The sequence below is a fragment of the Vicugna pacos genome, chromosome 10, assembly GCF_048564905.1.
Source record: "Vicugna pacos chromosome 10, VicPac4, whole genome shotgun sequence".
NCBI classification, from domain to species: domain Eukaryota; kingdom Metazoa; phylum Chordata; class Mammalia; order Artiodactyla; family Camelidae; genus Vicugna; species Vicugna pacos.
The window spans coordinates 60,811,119-60,827,204 of record NC_132996.1 but is presented as its reverse complement, the minus strand read 5'-3'; the positions used below and the strand labels follow the sequence as shown (position 1 = coordinate 60,827,204).

Here is a 16,086-nt window from a genome sequence, read left to right as displayed (position 1 = left end):
TGGATCCGGGAGCCGTGACGTTTAGGCGCCTGCTCCACCAGCAGCTCATTGGTCTAGATCGGGACAAATCACCCCATCCCTGGGCGGGCCGGCCCCCGCTGAGGCCCGCCCAGTGACCTCCCTTCCCGGCCGCGGATTGGCCCGTGACGGGACCCGTCGGTCGCGCTGGTGTCTGGGAAGGAGAGAAAATGGCGGCCGAGCCGAGCAAGACAGAGATCCAGACTCTTTTTAAGAGGCTTCGCGCAATTTCGACCAACAAGGTGCGTGACCCGGGGGCCCAGCTCTGGCCGAGAGGGACTCTCGGGGCTCTCCTGGGGCCTGAGTGAGGGAGAGGAGCGGGCGTGGGCTGTCTTCCTGGAGTGTCAGCGCCCGGCCTCGACTCGGGGCCCCTGACCGTTCGCCCATCGCCTTTTCCCCTCAGGCCTGCTTCGACTGTGGCGCCAAGAAACCGAGCTGGGCCAGCATCACGTACGGTGTTTTCTTGTGCATTGGCTGCTCCGGGGTGCACCGCTCCCTGGGCGTCCATCTCAGCTTCATCAGGTGGGGTCTCCTTGCGGCCGCTGTGCTTCTACCCGGCCGGCCAGGACTGTGCTCAGGAGGGGAGAGTGGCTGCTGGACTTGGACGGCCCTGAGTTCGGTGTTCCAAATCTCTCACGGGAGGGAACCGCCAGTGTGGGCGCCTTGCCACACCGGCGGTCCGTCTCCGCGTCTGGGTCAAACTCCTTTCATCCCTGGTGGTCACACTTGACACTCCGAGCGTTAGTTTAAGGGAAAAGTTACCGGCGTCGATCTTGTTGCTGATGCGCGGATCGAGTACAACTGGAGCGAGACTGTGGCGGTCCTTCAGGGGAAGGCCGAGTCCAAGCTTGAGTGCCTGAGAATTCGACCTCCTTTCGCGTCTGGAAAATAATTAGTAGCCTTTTGATTAGATGAATGAAGAGCAAAGCTTTCACGGACGGGGCAGAGTGGAGGAAACAGGGTGGTGGCTGATGAATATTTCCTGGGCACCTACTGCAGCCCGAGGCCAAATGACAGGCGTGGGTCTGCCAGGGAAGCGTCCCCTGGTACCTGCTGGTAGGTAACACACAGCCCTTGCACACAGGTCCACAGAGTTGGATTCCAACTGGAACTGGTTCCAGCTGAGGTGTATGCAGGTCGGCGGGAATGCCAATGCGGTAAAGCTCCTTACCATCCTCCCGCCCCCTTTCTTCTGTCTGGGTACTGACGTTATAGTGATTTTTTGGAGGCCCTCTCAGTTTCTCTGTTTAGAGGATTCTCTCATCTATGGCAACACTGTACACTCTTTTCTACACTTGGAAATTGGTCACTGTTCTTCTCAAAGGGGCTTTGGACTCAAACTAAACTAGACAGACATTCTTGGGGAAAGCCAAGGGAGTTGGGGCCTCCACAGTCATCCAGGTCTTGTGGGCCTGGATGAAGGAGGGGCAAAGTGGGTCCGGCATGCTGTCCTTAGGCAAGGTTGAGTGAGGGCTGGGCTTCAGTCATTCATCTCAGAGGATGGGAGGCTGTGTTTTTTGCAGGAGTTTCTGAGGAACTTCATGAAAAACTGGTGTCAGTAGAATGTATCATCCTGTATAACCGTGCTGTTAGAAAGGAGTGCCTCTTTTGCTCTGGGGAGCATCACCTGTAGCATGTTCTCTCTTTGGTCTCTAGACAGCTTTCTTCCGCCAACATGGATGCACAGCCAATGATGCCAACACCAAATATAATAGCCGAGCTGCCCAGATGTACCGGGAAAAGATCCGGCAGCTGGGGAGTGCAGCCCTGGCTAGGCATGGCACTGATGTAAGTGCCTATTCCCTGGGACTGGGGTCATGGGGTGAATGGGAATATTCAGAGTCTTGTGATTCATTGGTGTCTTCTCCTTTCCAGCTTTGGATAGACAACATGAGTAGTGCTCCCAGTCACTCCCCAGAGAAGAAGGACTCTGATTTCTTCTCAGAACACACTCAAGTGAGTGCCCACAAGGAATGTTTCCCACAATTGTTCCTGACAGGTGGTTTACTTACTAAGTCCAAGGCCCACGATCATGAGCATGATCCACTCCCCTTGGTGTGGTACCTCAGACGGGGAATGTCTGGGACCCACTGCTGGATAGACCCAGGTGTTTCCTCCTCCCATACTGGGGATGCGGTGTGGTCCTCCTTAGAAACAGACTCCTATAAACTGGGGTGGTAGGGAGGAGGAGAAGCATCTTAAAGCCTCAAAAGTTATCAGGAGCCCCAGACAGCTTTTCCTGGATTTTTCAGCTATGAGAAAGGCTCTGTAGTTGAGGACATTGAAAGGATTCCCTCCCTAGCAACCCCTCCCTTGGGAGGAGGTTTCCCCTGTATAGGCGCTGGGTGCTGAAGTCAGACTTTCTCTGTTTGAATCCCTGCCCCTCTACTTAGCATTTCTAGAGTGGTAGCTAAGACACCTAATGAGTCAAAACTTCAGTTTCTAAGATGGAGAACATATCTATCTCATAGGGTTTGTTGTAATATTTAAATGTATTTCTTTGTGAAAAGCCCTTAGACTTGTGCCTGGCACATGGTGAGTGCCCAGTGGTTGTTGGTTGTTATTAAATTAGGGGAATGGGTTCTGGCTCTTAAGTAAATAGTGGAGGGATGGGAGTGGCTGCTAGTTTCTTGCTTGTTTCTTCCATGGTGAATAGCAACTATAATTTTACTTGCTAACCTCCAGTCTCCTTTCCTTGTGGCTTGGAGTGGGGCCTTGTACCCACAAGATACTTGGTGCTCCTTGTCAGCAGGAATGACTCATCAAGGTTTCTCCCATCTGGCCTTTTCAGCCCCCTGCCTGGAATGCACCAGCCACTGATCCATCAGAGACCCAGCAGCCAGCCCCGTCTGCAGAAAGCAGTGGCCTGGCACGTGAGTTCAGCCCGGATTTCAACCATGTGCCCTGGTCCTAGCAAAGGACTCAGTGGCTAGGGATGGGACACCTGGCCAAGGGAATGGGAATAAGGTCTCCTGTATCTCTGGGTGGGCTGGGATTCATTTCAGTCCTTTGAAGGAAGTGGTGGGCATTCCTTCTATCTTTTGGTGGCCTCAGAAAGCTGAGGAAAGCCAGTGCCCCTACTCTTGTCCCATCACTTCCCTTAATGGGAGGTCATAGGAAGCTTTGAGCCTTACACCTAATTCCAGATTGCATCCACAGATCCAGAGCATGGCCCCAACATGGACCTGCTTGGCACCTCACCCAAAGCGACTCTGGGTCAGTATGCCAGCTGGCAGGTGTGGTGTGCCTGGGAGAGGGTAGGCCTCGAGGGTTCGTTTCAGATCTGTTGCTGCCTGGTCATGTGGACTGAGGTCCCAGGAGTCCGAGCATCTGATCTCTCTGGAGTGGGGCCTGGGATTAAATTGGCTGTAGCACTGACCACAAGAACTTTAGAGCAGGCCCATTGCATTGATGAACCTGGGCGGTTGGTGTCCCCGGCCTGGGTTCTGCCTCCAGGTGTGGGGCTGGGTCTGGTTAGCATGAGACTGGACACCTAATCCTGGGGGCTGAGGTAGGATTGGCCTGTCTGGTCCATTTCTTGGGATACGGGGACAGCTCTGAACTGTAAATGGCTGAAAGTGACATTGTCCTTTCTCAGCCAGTCCCTGGCCTTTTAGCTCTTTTCTATTCTTTTCTTAATGTTCTTCAGACTTAGTTCAGGGTGAACAGTCCACTTGCTGCCCTGAGTTTGTTCTGTTGACCTTTGGGAGTTGGGGCAGGAAGCCAGCAGAATGACCATCATACTGACCCCATGAGAAGGCTGGCATGGCCTAGTCTGGAATGAGGCTCTGTAGGGGCTACTGGGAGTACCTTTGGCTACTGGGCTTGGGAGCTATATGAAGGCTCTGGGGTGGGCACCTTGTAAGTCATAAGTCTGTTTCTCTCCAGAGTCCATGTGTCTGTCACCTAAAGGGGCTCTTCCTGCCAGAGGTAACCAACAGCCGCTTGGAGAGCCTGGCCCTCACACCAGCTCTGTGCTCTAGGAGCGAGGGCTAGAGTTTGGCCCCTGCCCGCTGCCTGGCAGTCTTCGTGTTGGGTCAGGGACTTTGTCTCTGGTGCTCGAGTCTGGGTTCCTGTGTCAGTCTGCTGGGAGCCAGCGGCCTCCCCTAATCTGTCTGTCTTGGCTTGGATGTCCTGACACCGTTGGTTGGAACTGGTGGTGGCAGCTTTGCCTCCCCCTGCGTGAAGCTGTTCTCTGTAGAAGCTCTTGCCAGGAAGCTGCATGATGTGGACTGAGCTTCTGCCTCTGACCTCCCTTTGTCTTCTCTTATGCCTCACTCTCTTTCTCACACAGAACTGAAAACCTCCCTCATTGGCAAGAAGAAGCCAGCAGCAGCTAAGAAAGGGGTAGGTGAGGAGAGGCAGTATTGTAGATGGTTAGGAGCTGGAGTCACACTGCCTGGGCTCCCCTCTTGACCTGACCACTTACTGGCTGTATGACTTCGGCAAAGGTGCTTCACTTCTTGGCACTTTACCTGGGAAAGGGCTGTCAAAATGCCTGTCTCCAAGGGGCTCCCGGGAAGAGTCGGTGAGATTTGTGCACGTAAGTGCTTAGCATATCCCGGTAGTGCTGGCTGTTGTCCTCAGGCCCTGAGGCCTCTGCTGGGGTTGTGTGAGCCACCTCTGCCTGGTTTCAGCAGGACCAGTTCTCCCTCTCCACCATGCTCCTATTGGGCTCCTATTTTTTACACGAAACTTTAAGAAGGAACCCTTTCCTTGTGAGTGTTTCCATACCAGGGAGGGGACAGAGGATATCGTGGTTGGCAAAGCCCTCATCACATGATTCTCCTCCCAGCTGGGTGCCAAGAAAGGCCTTGGGGCCCAGAAAGTGAGCAGCCAGAGTTTCAATGAGATTGAGCGGCAGGCCCAGGTGGCAGAGAAGCTCCGCGAGCAGCAGGCGGCTGATGCCAAGAAGCAGGCCGAAGAGTCCATGTGAGTGTTTGTGAGAGGGGCCCCAGCTAGCGTGGGGTTGGGTGGCCAGGTAGGACAGGTCACCACAGGTGTTGGCCTCTGACATGTCTGTCTCCTCTAAGGGTTGCCTCCATGCGCCTGGCCTACCAGGAGCTCCAGATTGACCGTAAGAAGGAGGAGAAGAAGCTACAGAATCTGGAAGGGAAGAAGCGCGAGCAGGCAGAGAGGCTGGGCATGGGCTTGGTGTCCCGAAGGTGAGCCTCAGCTCTGGGGTGTGGCAGGGAAATGCCATTGTTCTCCTGGGAACCACTGCAGGTTCTTCCTAGCAGTTTGGGCTTCTAGGCTTAGTGTTCCTCTGAGGCTGAATAATGACTTTGCTGATTGTCTTAAAGCACCCGGTACATGCTTGGCACATAGTAGGCATGTGTTTGCTAAGTATTTGTTGAACAAGTGAAACACAGGATCAATCCAGTAGACTAGGGTGGTGTTTCTTAATGAGGGTGCTAACTGCTTTGAATAGCAGGACAGTTCTTTATTTTTCAAGACCTTCTTGAGAATTGCAGGATTTTTAGCATCTCTAATCCTTGTCCACTAATTGTCATTAGTGCTGCCAGATACCCTAAACACTGCGAAATACCTCCAGACGTGCAATGCTCTTTGCTTGGGTGGTACCCGTCCTGTTTTAGGACCACTGTGTTTGTGTTGCTGTGGTTTCCTTAAACAAAAACAAGGGCTGCAAATCAGTTCTCTTATGCATTTTGTTTGCATTACACTAAGAGTTAATGTCTAGAGATTTCAGTAATATTACGGTTTTTTTAATCTCTCTTAAAAATCGGAATATCTGGCAGTGCTGAGGGGAGCAATCCTGGCTACAGTGAGCTTGTGCTGAGAGGAGGCTTTCCAGGGGGCATGAGCTCCGCCAATGGCCTTATTTCCTTAAACACAACAGTCCTGGGCAGGAGGTGTTGTTACCCCTTTTGCAAATGAGAACATTGAGACTCACAGCAATTATGCAACTTGCCTGAAGCCCAGAAATCTAGTATTTGGTACAACTAGATTTTGAACATAGTTTTCCGTTTGATTTCATATCAGTATTTGTAGCCATTATGCTCTGCTTCTCTGGAAGAAGATAAAGCTGGGTATTTCTGCTTAATCTCTCAGAACATGTGCCAGTTGGATTTAAGTTATTCCCTTTCAGTCTGTGGGCTACTAGTGTAACCCACAAGTAATCAGGGTAACAAAATTTTAATCCCCAAAGGACTTTAGGTCTCTTCCCCTTCCCTGTTTTGGTCACCAGAATTACTGGATTAAAGGGTATATTCAAAGTGTTTTTTTGTTTTCTTTTCTGTAGTACAATAGAATCTTTTATTTAAACTCAGCTTACCCTATTTAAAACCCTCCTGCAAAATACTCACTCCTTGGAGTCCTGACAGCCAGAAGCTGTAGATATTTTTAAATGAATTTATTTAAATGAAATTAATCCTTAAAATGCCTCTGTGGACTTGACACAGGAGGAAAGAGGCATCATGAGTTGGTACTGCTGCCAAATTCAATGCCTCTTCTCTTTGGAAAGCCTTAAAAAAAAAAAGGATGGGATAATTAAGAACTCACCCTTTCATGCCATTAGACTCATTTCCCTGGTTTGGGGCATTTTTCTTTTTTCCTTTCTGTTTGTATGTGACCATCTTGGTGAATGATATGGCTTATGATGCAGTAAGTTAAGGACAGAAAGCACTATTATTTGATGCATATTATCATTAAAATTAAAACAGGGAAACCTTACTTTGAGAAAACAAAACTATTGTGTTAACTGGTGAGGTGTGCTCTCCAGTACAGCACAGTTCCGAGCACTCCCTGCTGAGTCTTGCCCAGCCCTGGGCACACAGGTAGGGGAAGAAGGCTCTGGGTGGTGCCCAGCAGCTGGGCATCTTCTCGTGTGGCAGTTCTGATGCTCACCCCTGCTCTCCTGCCCTGGCCCTGCTTTTTTCTGCAGCTCTGTCTCCCACTCAGTGCTGTCTGAGATGCAGGTGATCGAGCAGGAAACCCCAGTGAGTGCAAAATCTTCCCGCTCGCAGCTGGACTTGTTTGACGATGTTGGTACTTTCGCCTCTGGACCCCCAAAGTAAGGCCAGTGTTGGGGCACAGGCTTGGCCATTGTGTTCCTCATCAAGCTTTTCTGAGCCACTCTTCTGTCTCTCTAGGTACAAGGACAACCCCTTTTCCTTGGGGGAGAGTTTTGGTTCTCGCTGGGATACAGATGCTGCCTGGAGTATGGACAGGATGGAGGAGAAGGAGCCAGAAGTGACCATCTCAAGCATCCGGCCCATTTCAGAAAGGTGGAGTCCTCTCGGGTCACACTGTCCAGGAGGACTCTGTGGTGATGGTGGAATCTGTATCTGCACTGTCCTGTATGGTAGCCACTAAGCATATGGCTACTGAGTCTTTAAAAAGTGTCCAGTGTCAACTGAGAAACTGAGTTTTTAATTTAATTTAAATACATTTAAGTAGCCACGTGTGGCTAGTGGTACCAGATCAGAGTGCAGGAATCAGGCTCTGGTTTGAGCAGGGCTTTACTGTCACAGAAGGCCTGAGAGCCTTCTTGAGGCCCATTTCTCTGGCAGGAGGGGCCTATTTTTATGTTTCAGTTCAAGGGTTATATGTCTTTGGTTCTTGCCTAGTGTTATTTTAAAAAGCATATTCCATGCTAAATCTAGGTAATGCTTAACTGATAAACTATCTGCAAATAATCCAGTTGTGAAATGGAGACATGAGTAACGGCTTCACAGGGCTGCCTTAAGGATTAAGTGTAATGAGACTTATAAAGCACTTAGCCCAGTGTCTGCATGTCAGGGCTTAGGTGGGAGTGACCATACACCTTTTCATCCACACTGGGATGCTTTTGAGAGTTAAAAAGGGGTAACAGTTATGCCAGGAGAGTAGGTATAAATCCAGGCAAACCGAGACATGTGGTCACCCTCATGGTTTGGTGCAGAAGCCTAGCCTGCACCATATTGGAGGTGATAGAAGCTCTCTGTGCCTTGGCTTCAGGGTGGAGAAGAGAGGGCCCTCGAGTCCCAGAGCCACAGTCGGATGGGGCCATGGTGAGCATCCTCAGAAAGCCACTGGTGCTTTTTTTGGCCTCTGGTCGTTATGGGATAGTGACACTACAGTGATACTATTCTCTGATAGTAATGAGAAGAGTCAGAGCTGTTGTCCCACCTCTGCCCCTCAGAGTCACAAACCGGAGGGAAGTGGAAAGCCGGAGCTCAGGCCTCGAGTCAAGTGAAGCACGTCAGAAATTTGCAGGAGCCAAAGCCATCTCATCTGACATGTTCTTTGGGAGGGAGGTGGATACTGAGGTGAGCAGAGTTGTCTACCCTGAGCCTGGAGGCAGCACCTAGAAGCAGAGCTTCTTCCCTACCACTTTGGGCTTTAGCCCCAGGGTGGCGGGGCCAGTATGAGTCCATGGATCACTGGCCCAGGGATCCCCAGGCCTTGCCTTCTCTTCACCACAGTATGAAGCCAGGTCTCGGTTACAGCAGCTCTCAGGCAGCAGCGCCATCAGCTCTTCAGACCTCTTTGGGGACATGGATGGAGCTACTGGAGCAGGTTGGTACCACACGAAGCCTTGAGTAGAGGTGGAGGGTTCTCTGGACTGGGAGGGGCTTCCTGCCGGGCTCGGGGTCACCCCTTCCCTTGCTTTTGTAGGTAGCGTATCTCTGGGGAACGTGCTGCCCACAGCTGACATTGCCCAGTTTAAGCAGGGTGTCAAGTCCATGGCCGGGAAGATGGCTGTGTTGGCCAATGGTGTGATGAATTCTTTGCAGGTGAGGCTGGGGCTGCTTGACCTGGGGTGGGAAGGACCTAAAGCATAGTGCTGTGAAGTTAGCCTTCTCCACCATATCCAGACACTGCTGTAGGGTAGCCCTAGCCGAAGTGAGCACGTTTTCCTTTCCTGGAAGGGCAGCGTCCTTCCTTGGAGCTTGGTGCCAGGGTTGGGCCCCTCCCTAAGATGATGCTGTGTTCTACTCCTTTTCCCGCACTCTTGTCATCTGGACTATTTCTCCCATCCCCGCTTCGGTAGATCAGGTGGGGCTTCCCTCTTGGGATCTGGCCAGACCCCTTTCCTGGGTTACAATACAATAGAAAACAATTACTGCCGTGTTGAGCTTGGTGGCCGAGTACCCCGCCCGGCCCTCCCCCAAGTCCTCGAGTCCCGTGGGTGGGGTGTGTTGGGGGAAGGTGTGCTCACTGGGAACCTGCCACAGTTTGGAGTCTCTGACTTTGTTTTTTCTTCCCCCATCCCCAGGATCGCTATGGTTCCTACTGATCCAGGCTCCATTGCTCAGGCACATGGTGGTGACAGCAGCAGAGACCTCATGATCCCCAGGCCAGGGGTGCTTGCCTTGTGGAAGCTGAGGAGGAATTGTGACTTTATACATGTGGTGTGTGAGCGGGGTGGCCTTTGAGGATCTCGGGTGATGGGTCGGCAGTACCAGCCCTGACCTCTTCCTGTAGGTTGAGCCCTTCATTCTCCTCCCCTCGCACCCCCACCCCTGCGTGCTAGATGATTGTTCTTCCAGTCCTGCCCCCAAAGCTGCTGCTCACTTGTCCTGCCACACTGGGAATGAGGGGTCGGAGTTCCCTCAGGATGGCTTATTCTGGGTCCAATCCTTCCCCAAGTAGGGAAAGTAAAAAGTATAAGGCTTTTTTGCCAGCTCTAGGATCCCTTCAGGTCGTCTGGGGTTTGGCCTCTGTCCCCTGGAACCAGTGGGAGGTCTAGAGAGAGTTCTGCTGTTGACCAGCCTGCAGGGGAGGGAGGCTCTGGACTTGCTGCTGCTGTTGCTGCTCCAGTGGTCTCTTCCGGGCACCAGGAGAGGGCAGGGGAAGGGAAGGACCTTTGTCTGGGCCTTACTAAGGGCTAGAAATGTTACCTGGTACCTGAAGGTTCATTTGGGATCAGACTGGAGGCCCGAGTGATCTTCTCCTGTCTCACCACCCCTTTTTTACAGTGACCACTTGGAGGGTTACTTCTCCTGGTGTCTCGGGTCCTCCCATACCATCCATTGTGGAGCACAGGACCCTCTGTCCCTTCTTCCCCTGCTTGGTGGCCATGGTGGGTCTCATCTGCCCTGTGCTCTGCTTTGGCATAATGCTGGCCAAGGAAGCAGAGGATGTGAGGGACAGAAGCAGGCTCCTGGGGCTCAGCTTTCTTGTCTGCATCATCGTGGTCTTAGGGGGCCTGGACAGTACCCCCCACGGAGAGCCTGAGGCGCCTACAGAGCTGCAGGTCTCGTCCCTGGCCACTGGGCCTGCACTGTGTCATCCTTGGTGCCATCTTTCCCTGCCGTGCCGGCAGTCTGGGCCCAACCCGCCCCCTTGGGTTGAGGGTGGGCTCCCAAGCAACACAGACCACTGTTCCCACCACCCCCTCCCCCAAAGGGATGTGACTTTCTTTCTGGACTGTTTGTATTGAAACAAAACGGTGTCAAATAAAGCCCCGACAGGGCCCTGGGCCTCTGTTGGTCTGACTGAAGTAGTGTCCTCTCAGGGTCCTGTCTCCCTGCCCAGTGCAGGCCCTTGCCTCACTCCCTGGGCTACCACCAATACGAGTAGGGCGTCGGTGCCGAAGCTGAGGGCTCTCTCTCCAGGGCCTCCAGTTTTTCTCTTCTTTGAAAGCCAAAGGCCCCTGGCTCCTTGGCCCTGTGCTGCCGCGAGGTCCGGTGCAGCCTCGACCTCACCACCCTGTTGCACGCGGAGGAAAGAGCTGGTATTAGTTGGCTCTTTAACTCATCCACTGAGCCATGTGGCTGCAGGCAGGCAAGCGACTTCAGCCCTGCACCTCATCCCAACCATAAGCTTGGTTCAGGGCGTGTTTTTCAGTGGAGTTTTAAAACTAAATAAAATATACAGACCTTAATGGAACCCTCCAGGAAGAAAGGACATATGTGTGTGTAACCCTTTTAAATCCAGGAAGAAAGGATGTGTGTGTGTGTAAAATAAACCCCTGGCTTGGCAACCCTAGGGTCTCCTGGAACATCTCTGCCACCTTAGGAGAGGTCTTAGGGGAAGTGTAAACTACTGGTCTAGGAGACGGGTGATTAGAAAGGATGAGTGGAGGGAGCTATGGGGCTCTACACCAGTGATTTCTGAAGTGTGGATGTGGGACTTCCAGCTTTGGAGTCATCTGGAGTGTTCATAAGCAGATTTCTGCGCCGCATCCTAAGCTGGAGTGCGGTAATTTGCATTGTAAACAAGCTCCCCAAGTGACATGCATGCCAGGATTTTTTGAACTTCTTCAGCTAGAGGCTGGAGATGACTGTGGGTCTGAGACCTCAACCACATGGCCTGAACTTCCCATCCTGGCCCAGTGCTGCAGGGCTTTGGGATCCAGTCTCTTAACTGTCCAGGGGGACTGGTCTGGGCAGGGACAAGCCCAAGAAAATGGTGTGCCCAGTGGCTTCAGAGGAGGAAGCCTGCTCTGCTTGGGTCCCTGGGTGGGTTTACTCTTTGGAGAACCCCTGCCCAGTTCAGGGAAGTCGAATACCACCTGTCTTACCTTCCTCCAGTCTTGGCTGGAAGCTGGTACTCCTCAGCCTGTCTTGTTCACAGCTGCATTCCCACTGCCCTAACCCTGAACAGGTGCTTGGAAAATGTTTAATGAAACTCTGGCTAGAAGACTCTGCAACGCTAACTCTTTGTGGCCAGTCTCTATAAAGTTATGGGAATCTGGCCTTGAACATCTCAGTTTGTTTCCTGAAGGTCTGTTCCAGCTGCGAGCACCTTTCCCTTGAAAGGCTGAAGTCATGTGCAGGACGTAAGCCCCTCTTTGCTCATTATCTGAGGCAGGCCTCCGGGTCTGAGTGGTCCTCCAGCCCCTATTCCCCAGTCCTGCCAGAAAAAGCTAGGCTCAGCACCAAAAACTCAAAACTTGCCCCTTCCCTTCACCCCTCAGTCTAGTGGCTTTAGACTCACCACTTACCAGACACAAGGGACTTTATTCATTTCACATATTTAACTATTAGACACAAAGAAGACTTGAAGCAGTTTTTGAAAGTGAAATTGTCTTCTTGCCCACCCTTCTCCATCTTATGGCTAGTGGCTGTTCCTCCAGCAGAAGGCCACCATGGCTAATCCTCTCAATACTTGCATCACTGGGTGTCACCCCTGACCATGCAAAGTCCTGCATGGTATTCACGGTCTCTCCCCTCCTGGAGTTGCTGGGAGGAGACGACCCTTACGTGGGGACGGTCAGCAGAAGGCTAAGGCCAAGTCACCTTTCCGGTGGCCTCAGCTCCATCTGCTGTCAGCCTGGGGCCTGATTAAAGGCTGACAGGGCCAGGGAGAGTAGCCTGTTAACTTAACGAGGGTCGCTGCTTAGCTTGGCTGATCACTAGAACCCCTCTGATGGGTCTTGGCGCTGGGGCCATTATTTGGCATTTTCACCAGCAGAGGGCAGCATGGTACAGAGGTGGGAGAGGAAGCTGAGTGGGTGTCCCAAGGGCTGGCATGGGGGAGCAGGGTACTGCGCACTGCAGAGGAGACCCTTCAGACTCCTCAAGTCTCGGACTCATCTGTCTCTTCAGTGGAGCCATCGCTCTCTGCATCCAATTTGCGGGCGTGATGGAGGGGTCTCCAGGGGGAGCCGACCCGGGGAGGGGTCCGGGAAGGCAGGCAGCTGGCCTCTGGACTGGCAGTGACTGAGTTGACCAGGCCTGGGATCTGCACCAGCCTGAAGGAGGGAAGAAGCCAAGAGGGCAGCAAGGTACCTCCTGTCCAGAGACCAGGACCTCCTCACTCACTCTTGCATATGGATGAAACCATGGGCTGTATCCCTGAAGGACTCAGAGGATCCCTGAGGCCTCTGCTGGCCTCCAAACCCTTCCCTGACAGATAGGGGTTGTTACAGACCAGTGCTGTGTGACCCGTGCCGGGGCGCTGCCATGTCTGGCTGAGGCTTAGCCCCCACAAGGGGGCAGCACCTTCCCACCTGACACTTACAGTCGTTCCAGCGCCTCATCCATAGCTGGGTCGTGCATCAGGTCCCCTTTGTCAGGCAAAGCTCCTAGGAGATAATTGGGGTCACAAAACTTAATCTGAGGGTCCTTCAGCCAGGCCTCAGGCAGCCCCATCCTTAGCAGATGCCTCCATGCCCCTCACCTTCACGCCTGCCTATTCTGCTGATGCTGGAAGGGCAGATCTAACAGATTTGGGGAAGAGGAGTTCAAGAGTACTGCTGTGAGGGCAGTAAGTCTTGGGTACCGCTAGAAAAATTTAGTGAACCCCACTGCCTCCTCTCCCTAGCTTGTGGCAATGAGACCTCCCCGAACCTCAAAGTCATTGCACAAACAGGGCAGTCCCCTTCCAAGACTAGATGGTGAGTTGTGAGCTGGTGCTGGGGGTTTAATCCTTTCCTGAGGCCCCAGGTACTCAGCTGAAAAGAAGCCAGAGACACAGGATATGGCCCAGGCCCCAAAGACAGGAAATTACCTAGTTTTGTGCCTCGAAATCAGGGTGACCCCACTTTGGAGACAGAATGGTCAAACATGATGCCTCAGCTCCTCCAGGGAGGGTCCCCAGGTGAGGAGAGAAGACTGGGACAGGTTCAGACCAAACTCTCCTTTGCGTGGCCTGAAGCCACCAGGCGGAGAGCTGTCCCTTCTCTGCACAACTCCCTTTGAGCAGGTTTCCTCAGCTATCAACCAAGGGCAGTAATTCTTGGATATGGGGGAAAGTGAGAAAAGAGGGTCTTGGGTGCTCCTTGGAGCTGTTAACCGTGGAGGGAAGGTAAAGCTGAGCCTGCAGATAGAAAGAGTCTCACCAGCAAATTGTTAGGGAAAAGAGCTTGCTGGTGGTCAGGGGCTAGATGTGGCAGTTAACAGTGCTGGTCTCTAGAAAGCCTCAGTCTTAAAATTACCCATCTGGCTTTTGTTAAATTCCCTTTTTCAGATGATGCCTCCTGGCCCCATTTTAGTGGTTTTCAAACTATGTTCGACGGAACCCTTGTGTTCGTGTGTGTGTGTGTGTGTGCGCGCGCGTGCACACACGTGCGCGTGGTGCCTTGAGGACTGAGGGAACAGGACAACCCCTCTCTACAACTGGCTGCCGGCTGGCTGCACCCAGGGTTATCTCGGGCCTCTACTGCACACACTGGAGACGCAGGAGGGCGGAGACCATGTGCTCTTTCCTTCTCCCACTTGCCCAGCACCAGTGCTCTGTTAAAGCAATTGAATGAACAACTGTCCTTTTTAAAGGCCCTAGAAAAAGTGAGGGCGTGAGGTTAGTCCAGGCTGTGACCCAGCTGCTATTTGGCTTTTTCCTTTTCCTTCCTAGGGGCTGACTGGTGGGAAGGTGGGGAGGATCAGTTACTTAGGAGTGTGAAAGAAAACTGAAGCAAATCCCCACTCCCCGCCCCCTTACTCCTGACTTCTGTCTCCTTTTTGTCTCCTTTGTAGTGCCTCTTCCTGCTGGGGACGTTGGCTATCAACCTCACTCTGTTGAGGGGTCCCCAGACCTGTGCGTGGTGCCTGAGTGGCCCTCCTCGGCCAGTCCTGTGGGGTGTATACTCCTGTGCACCTGGAGCACACCCAGCAGGCTCTCTGTCATGCACCATCTAAAGCATCTAGCTCAGTACATGGCTTGCCGTGGCTAGCGTTTAACGAAAGTTCAACTTCCTTCTCTTGATCCCATTCCTGCAACTGGCAAAAGTCATCTTTGAGACTCAGGAACCGGGGATCCCAAGCACACCTGGATACCTCTTGAAGAGAGAGACTAATAAGAACCCCTCAAGCTCTGCAGTGATGAGAGGCAGTGGGTATGGGGGTGGGTGGGTGGAGAAGGCCAACCAGTGAGAATGAGACGATGGGCAGGAAAAACTGGGCCAGTCCGGGCCTCTCTCCATGCCCCCCTCCCTTTTTTAGTCCCTTTCAGACTAATAAGATATTTCTTCCAGATAGGAATAAAAGGTCTCCTCAGACACACCTTTGCCCTGGTTACAAATGGGATTCAGGTCTCTTTGATACATAAGCTTCAGAGCCACTGATTAAAGTGCCCTGTGCCTGCCCAACCTGTAGGCCTCTCCCCAAAACAGACTGGGGATTCTATGGGCCGGGCTGGGCGCGCCTCTGCCATGGAGAGGCTGCTTCATGTTGGGGCAGGACCTCGGGCAGGGAAGGCTGTCCCTTAACAGGGGCGTGTGACAGGCCTAAGAGGGCACTGTCTTGTGTTATGCATGTTCTGGCTCCCTAGGCCTCAGAGTTTGGTGCTGAGAAGTCAAGGCAGACAGGGTGAAGCCCCCCACCCACCTTGGGACCATGTCTACCAGCAGAGGCCAGCTCCTACGTGGCTTTACATTGTAGGGGCCAGAGAGGCTGGCCACAGCTAGCTCTGGCTTACCGAGGGCTTGGTTGATTCCATGATGCTTTGAGAGAGCCACGAGGAATCCGTAGAAGGTTAGTCTCTGAACGTTGCTTAGGACCTCTTTGACAAGTGCTGGGGGTGGGCAGCTAGAAGGGAGAATACAGATGCCAGATTCAAAGACTAGCCAGTCTGCCTGCCACATTTTCATCCATACCTTTAGGCTTAGGAGGATGCCCCAAGCCAAGACTGAGGGACCTGCTTGCCCTGGGGACCCTAAGATCCTGGGGAGCATGGCAGATCCAGGAGCAAGGCCTTGACTGTGGACAGAAAGGCTGGCACAGTCACTAACTGGTGTTTCACTAGCAGGGGTGAGAGGAGGGATGGGAAAAGGGCTGTAGGTGCTGCCTCCCCTGGAGGAGATTGAAACTGGCTGCTCTGTCCCCAAGGGGGCCGGATAGGATAGCTTAACCCTCCCTTTCTGTAGGGTGAATGCTTTGTACAGTGAATGTTTTTTCCTTCTCTCTAAAAAATCAAGACCAATCTACCTCCTGGCAAGGAGAAGAGGGCCAGACGGGTCATCGCAGCTGGTCTTGCCCAAGTGAAAGCAATCCTTGCTAAGTGAGCAGCCTGGGAAGCCTTTCGGTCCACAGCCTGGGCTGGGGGCAAAGGGCACTGTTCTAAGTCATGCTATGACCGTCAAGGGCCCTAGAAGTCCTGGGCCAGTCAGAACATCTTGCTAGAGAGCTGTTCCAGGGCCAGCAGCCGCCAGCCCCTGGGGCTGAGGCGTGTCTGCACGCC

The 16,086-nt window shown here is 52.8% G+C and overlaps 2 protein-coding genes across 6 annotated transcripts in view; one reads left to right on the top strand and one right to left on the bottom strand.

Moving 5' to 3' along the window:
- Positions 1-107: 107 nt before the first annotated feature.
- ARFGAP2 (ARF GTPase activating protein 2) lies at positions 108-10,465 on the top strand. 2 transcript variants are annotated; one of them, XM_015246129.3, is made up of 17 exons: positions 108-260; positions 422-540; positions 1,103-1,175; positions 1,675-1,806; positions 1,894-1,974; positions 2,810-2,891; positions 3,178-3,234; positions 3,907-3,948; positions 4,313-4,365; positions 4,814-4,950; positions 5,052-5,183; positions 6,923-7,051; positions 7,131-7,265; positions 8,162-8,288; positions 8,445-8,538; positions 8,638-8,756; positions 9,239-10,465. In XM_015246129.3, the coding sequence occupies exons 1-17, from the start codon at positions 189-191 to the stop codon at positions 9,257-9,259; spliced, it is 1,605 nt and encodes a 534-aa protein (XP_015101615.2). In that variant the 5' UTR covers positions 108-188; the 3' UTR covers positions 9,260-10,465. The 2 variants fall into 2 exon arrangements, with proteins under 2 accessions (XP_015101615.2, XP_006212343.2); XM_006212281.4 differs by lacking the exon at positions 3,907-3,948.
- Positions 6,377-16,086, bottom strand: part of CSTPP1 (centriolar satellite-associated tubulin polyglutamylase complex regulator 1) — a 170,260-nt gene continuing 160,550 nt past the window's right edge. For 2 of the 4 annotated variants that reach the window (XM_006212283.4, XM_072969892.1), the window contains 3 exons: positions 15,325-15,434; positions 12,931-12,994; positions 11,908-12,661 (listed from right to left, as the gene is read on the bottom strand). In XM_006212283.4, the coding sequence (XP_006212345.1) occupies positions 12,487-12,661; positions 12,931-12,994; positions 15,325-15,434 (349 nt within the window). In that variant the 3' untranslated portion in view covers positions 11,908-12,486. Of the gene's footprint in view, positions 6,504-10,384; positions 10,675-11,907; positions 12,662-12,930; positions 12,995-15,324; positions 15,435-16,086 lie in introns of those variants that run through there. The other 2 variants (XM_072969891.1, XM_072969890.1) reach the window with 2 other exon arrangements.

Coding starts and splice junctions, on each gene's coding strand:
- ARFGAP2 (XM_015246129.3), top strand. CDS start 189: ATGGCGGCCGAGCCGAGCAAGACAGAGATCCAGACTCTTTTTAAGAGG. Junction 3,235..3,906: donor CTCACCCAAAGCGACTCTGG/GTCAGTATGCCA, acceptor GTTTCTCTCCAG/AGTCCATGTGTCTGTCACCT. Junction 5,184..6,922: donor ATGGGCTTGGTGTCCCGAAG/GTGAGCCTCAGC, acceptor TTTTTTCTGCAG/CTCTGTCTCCCACTCAGTGC.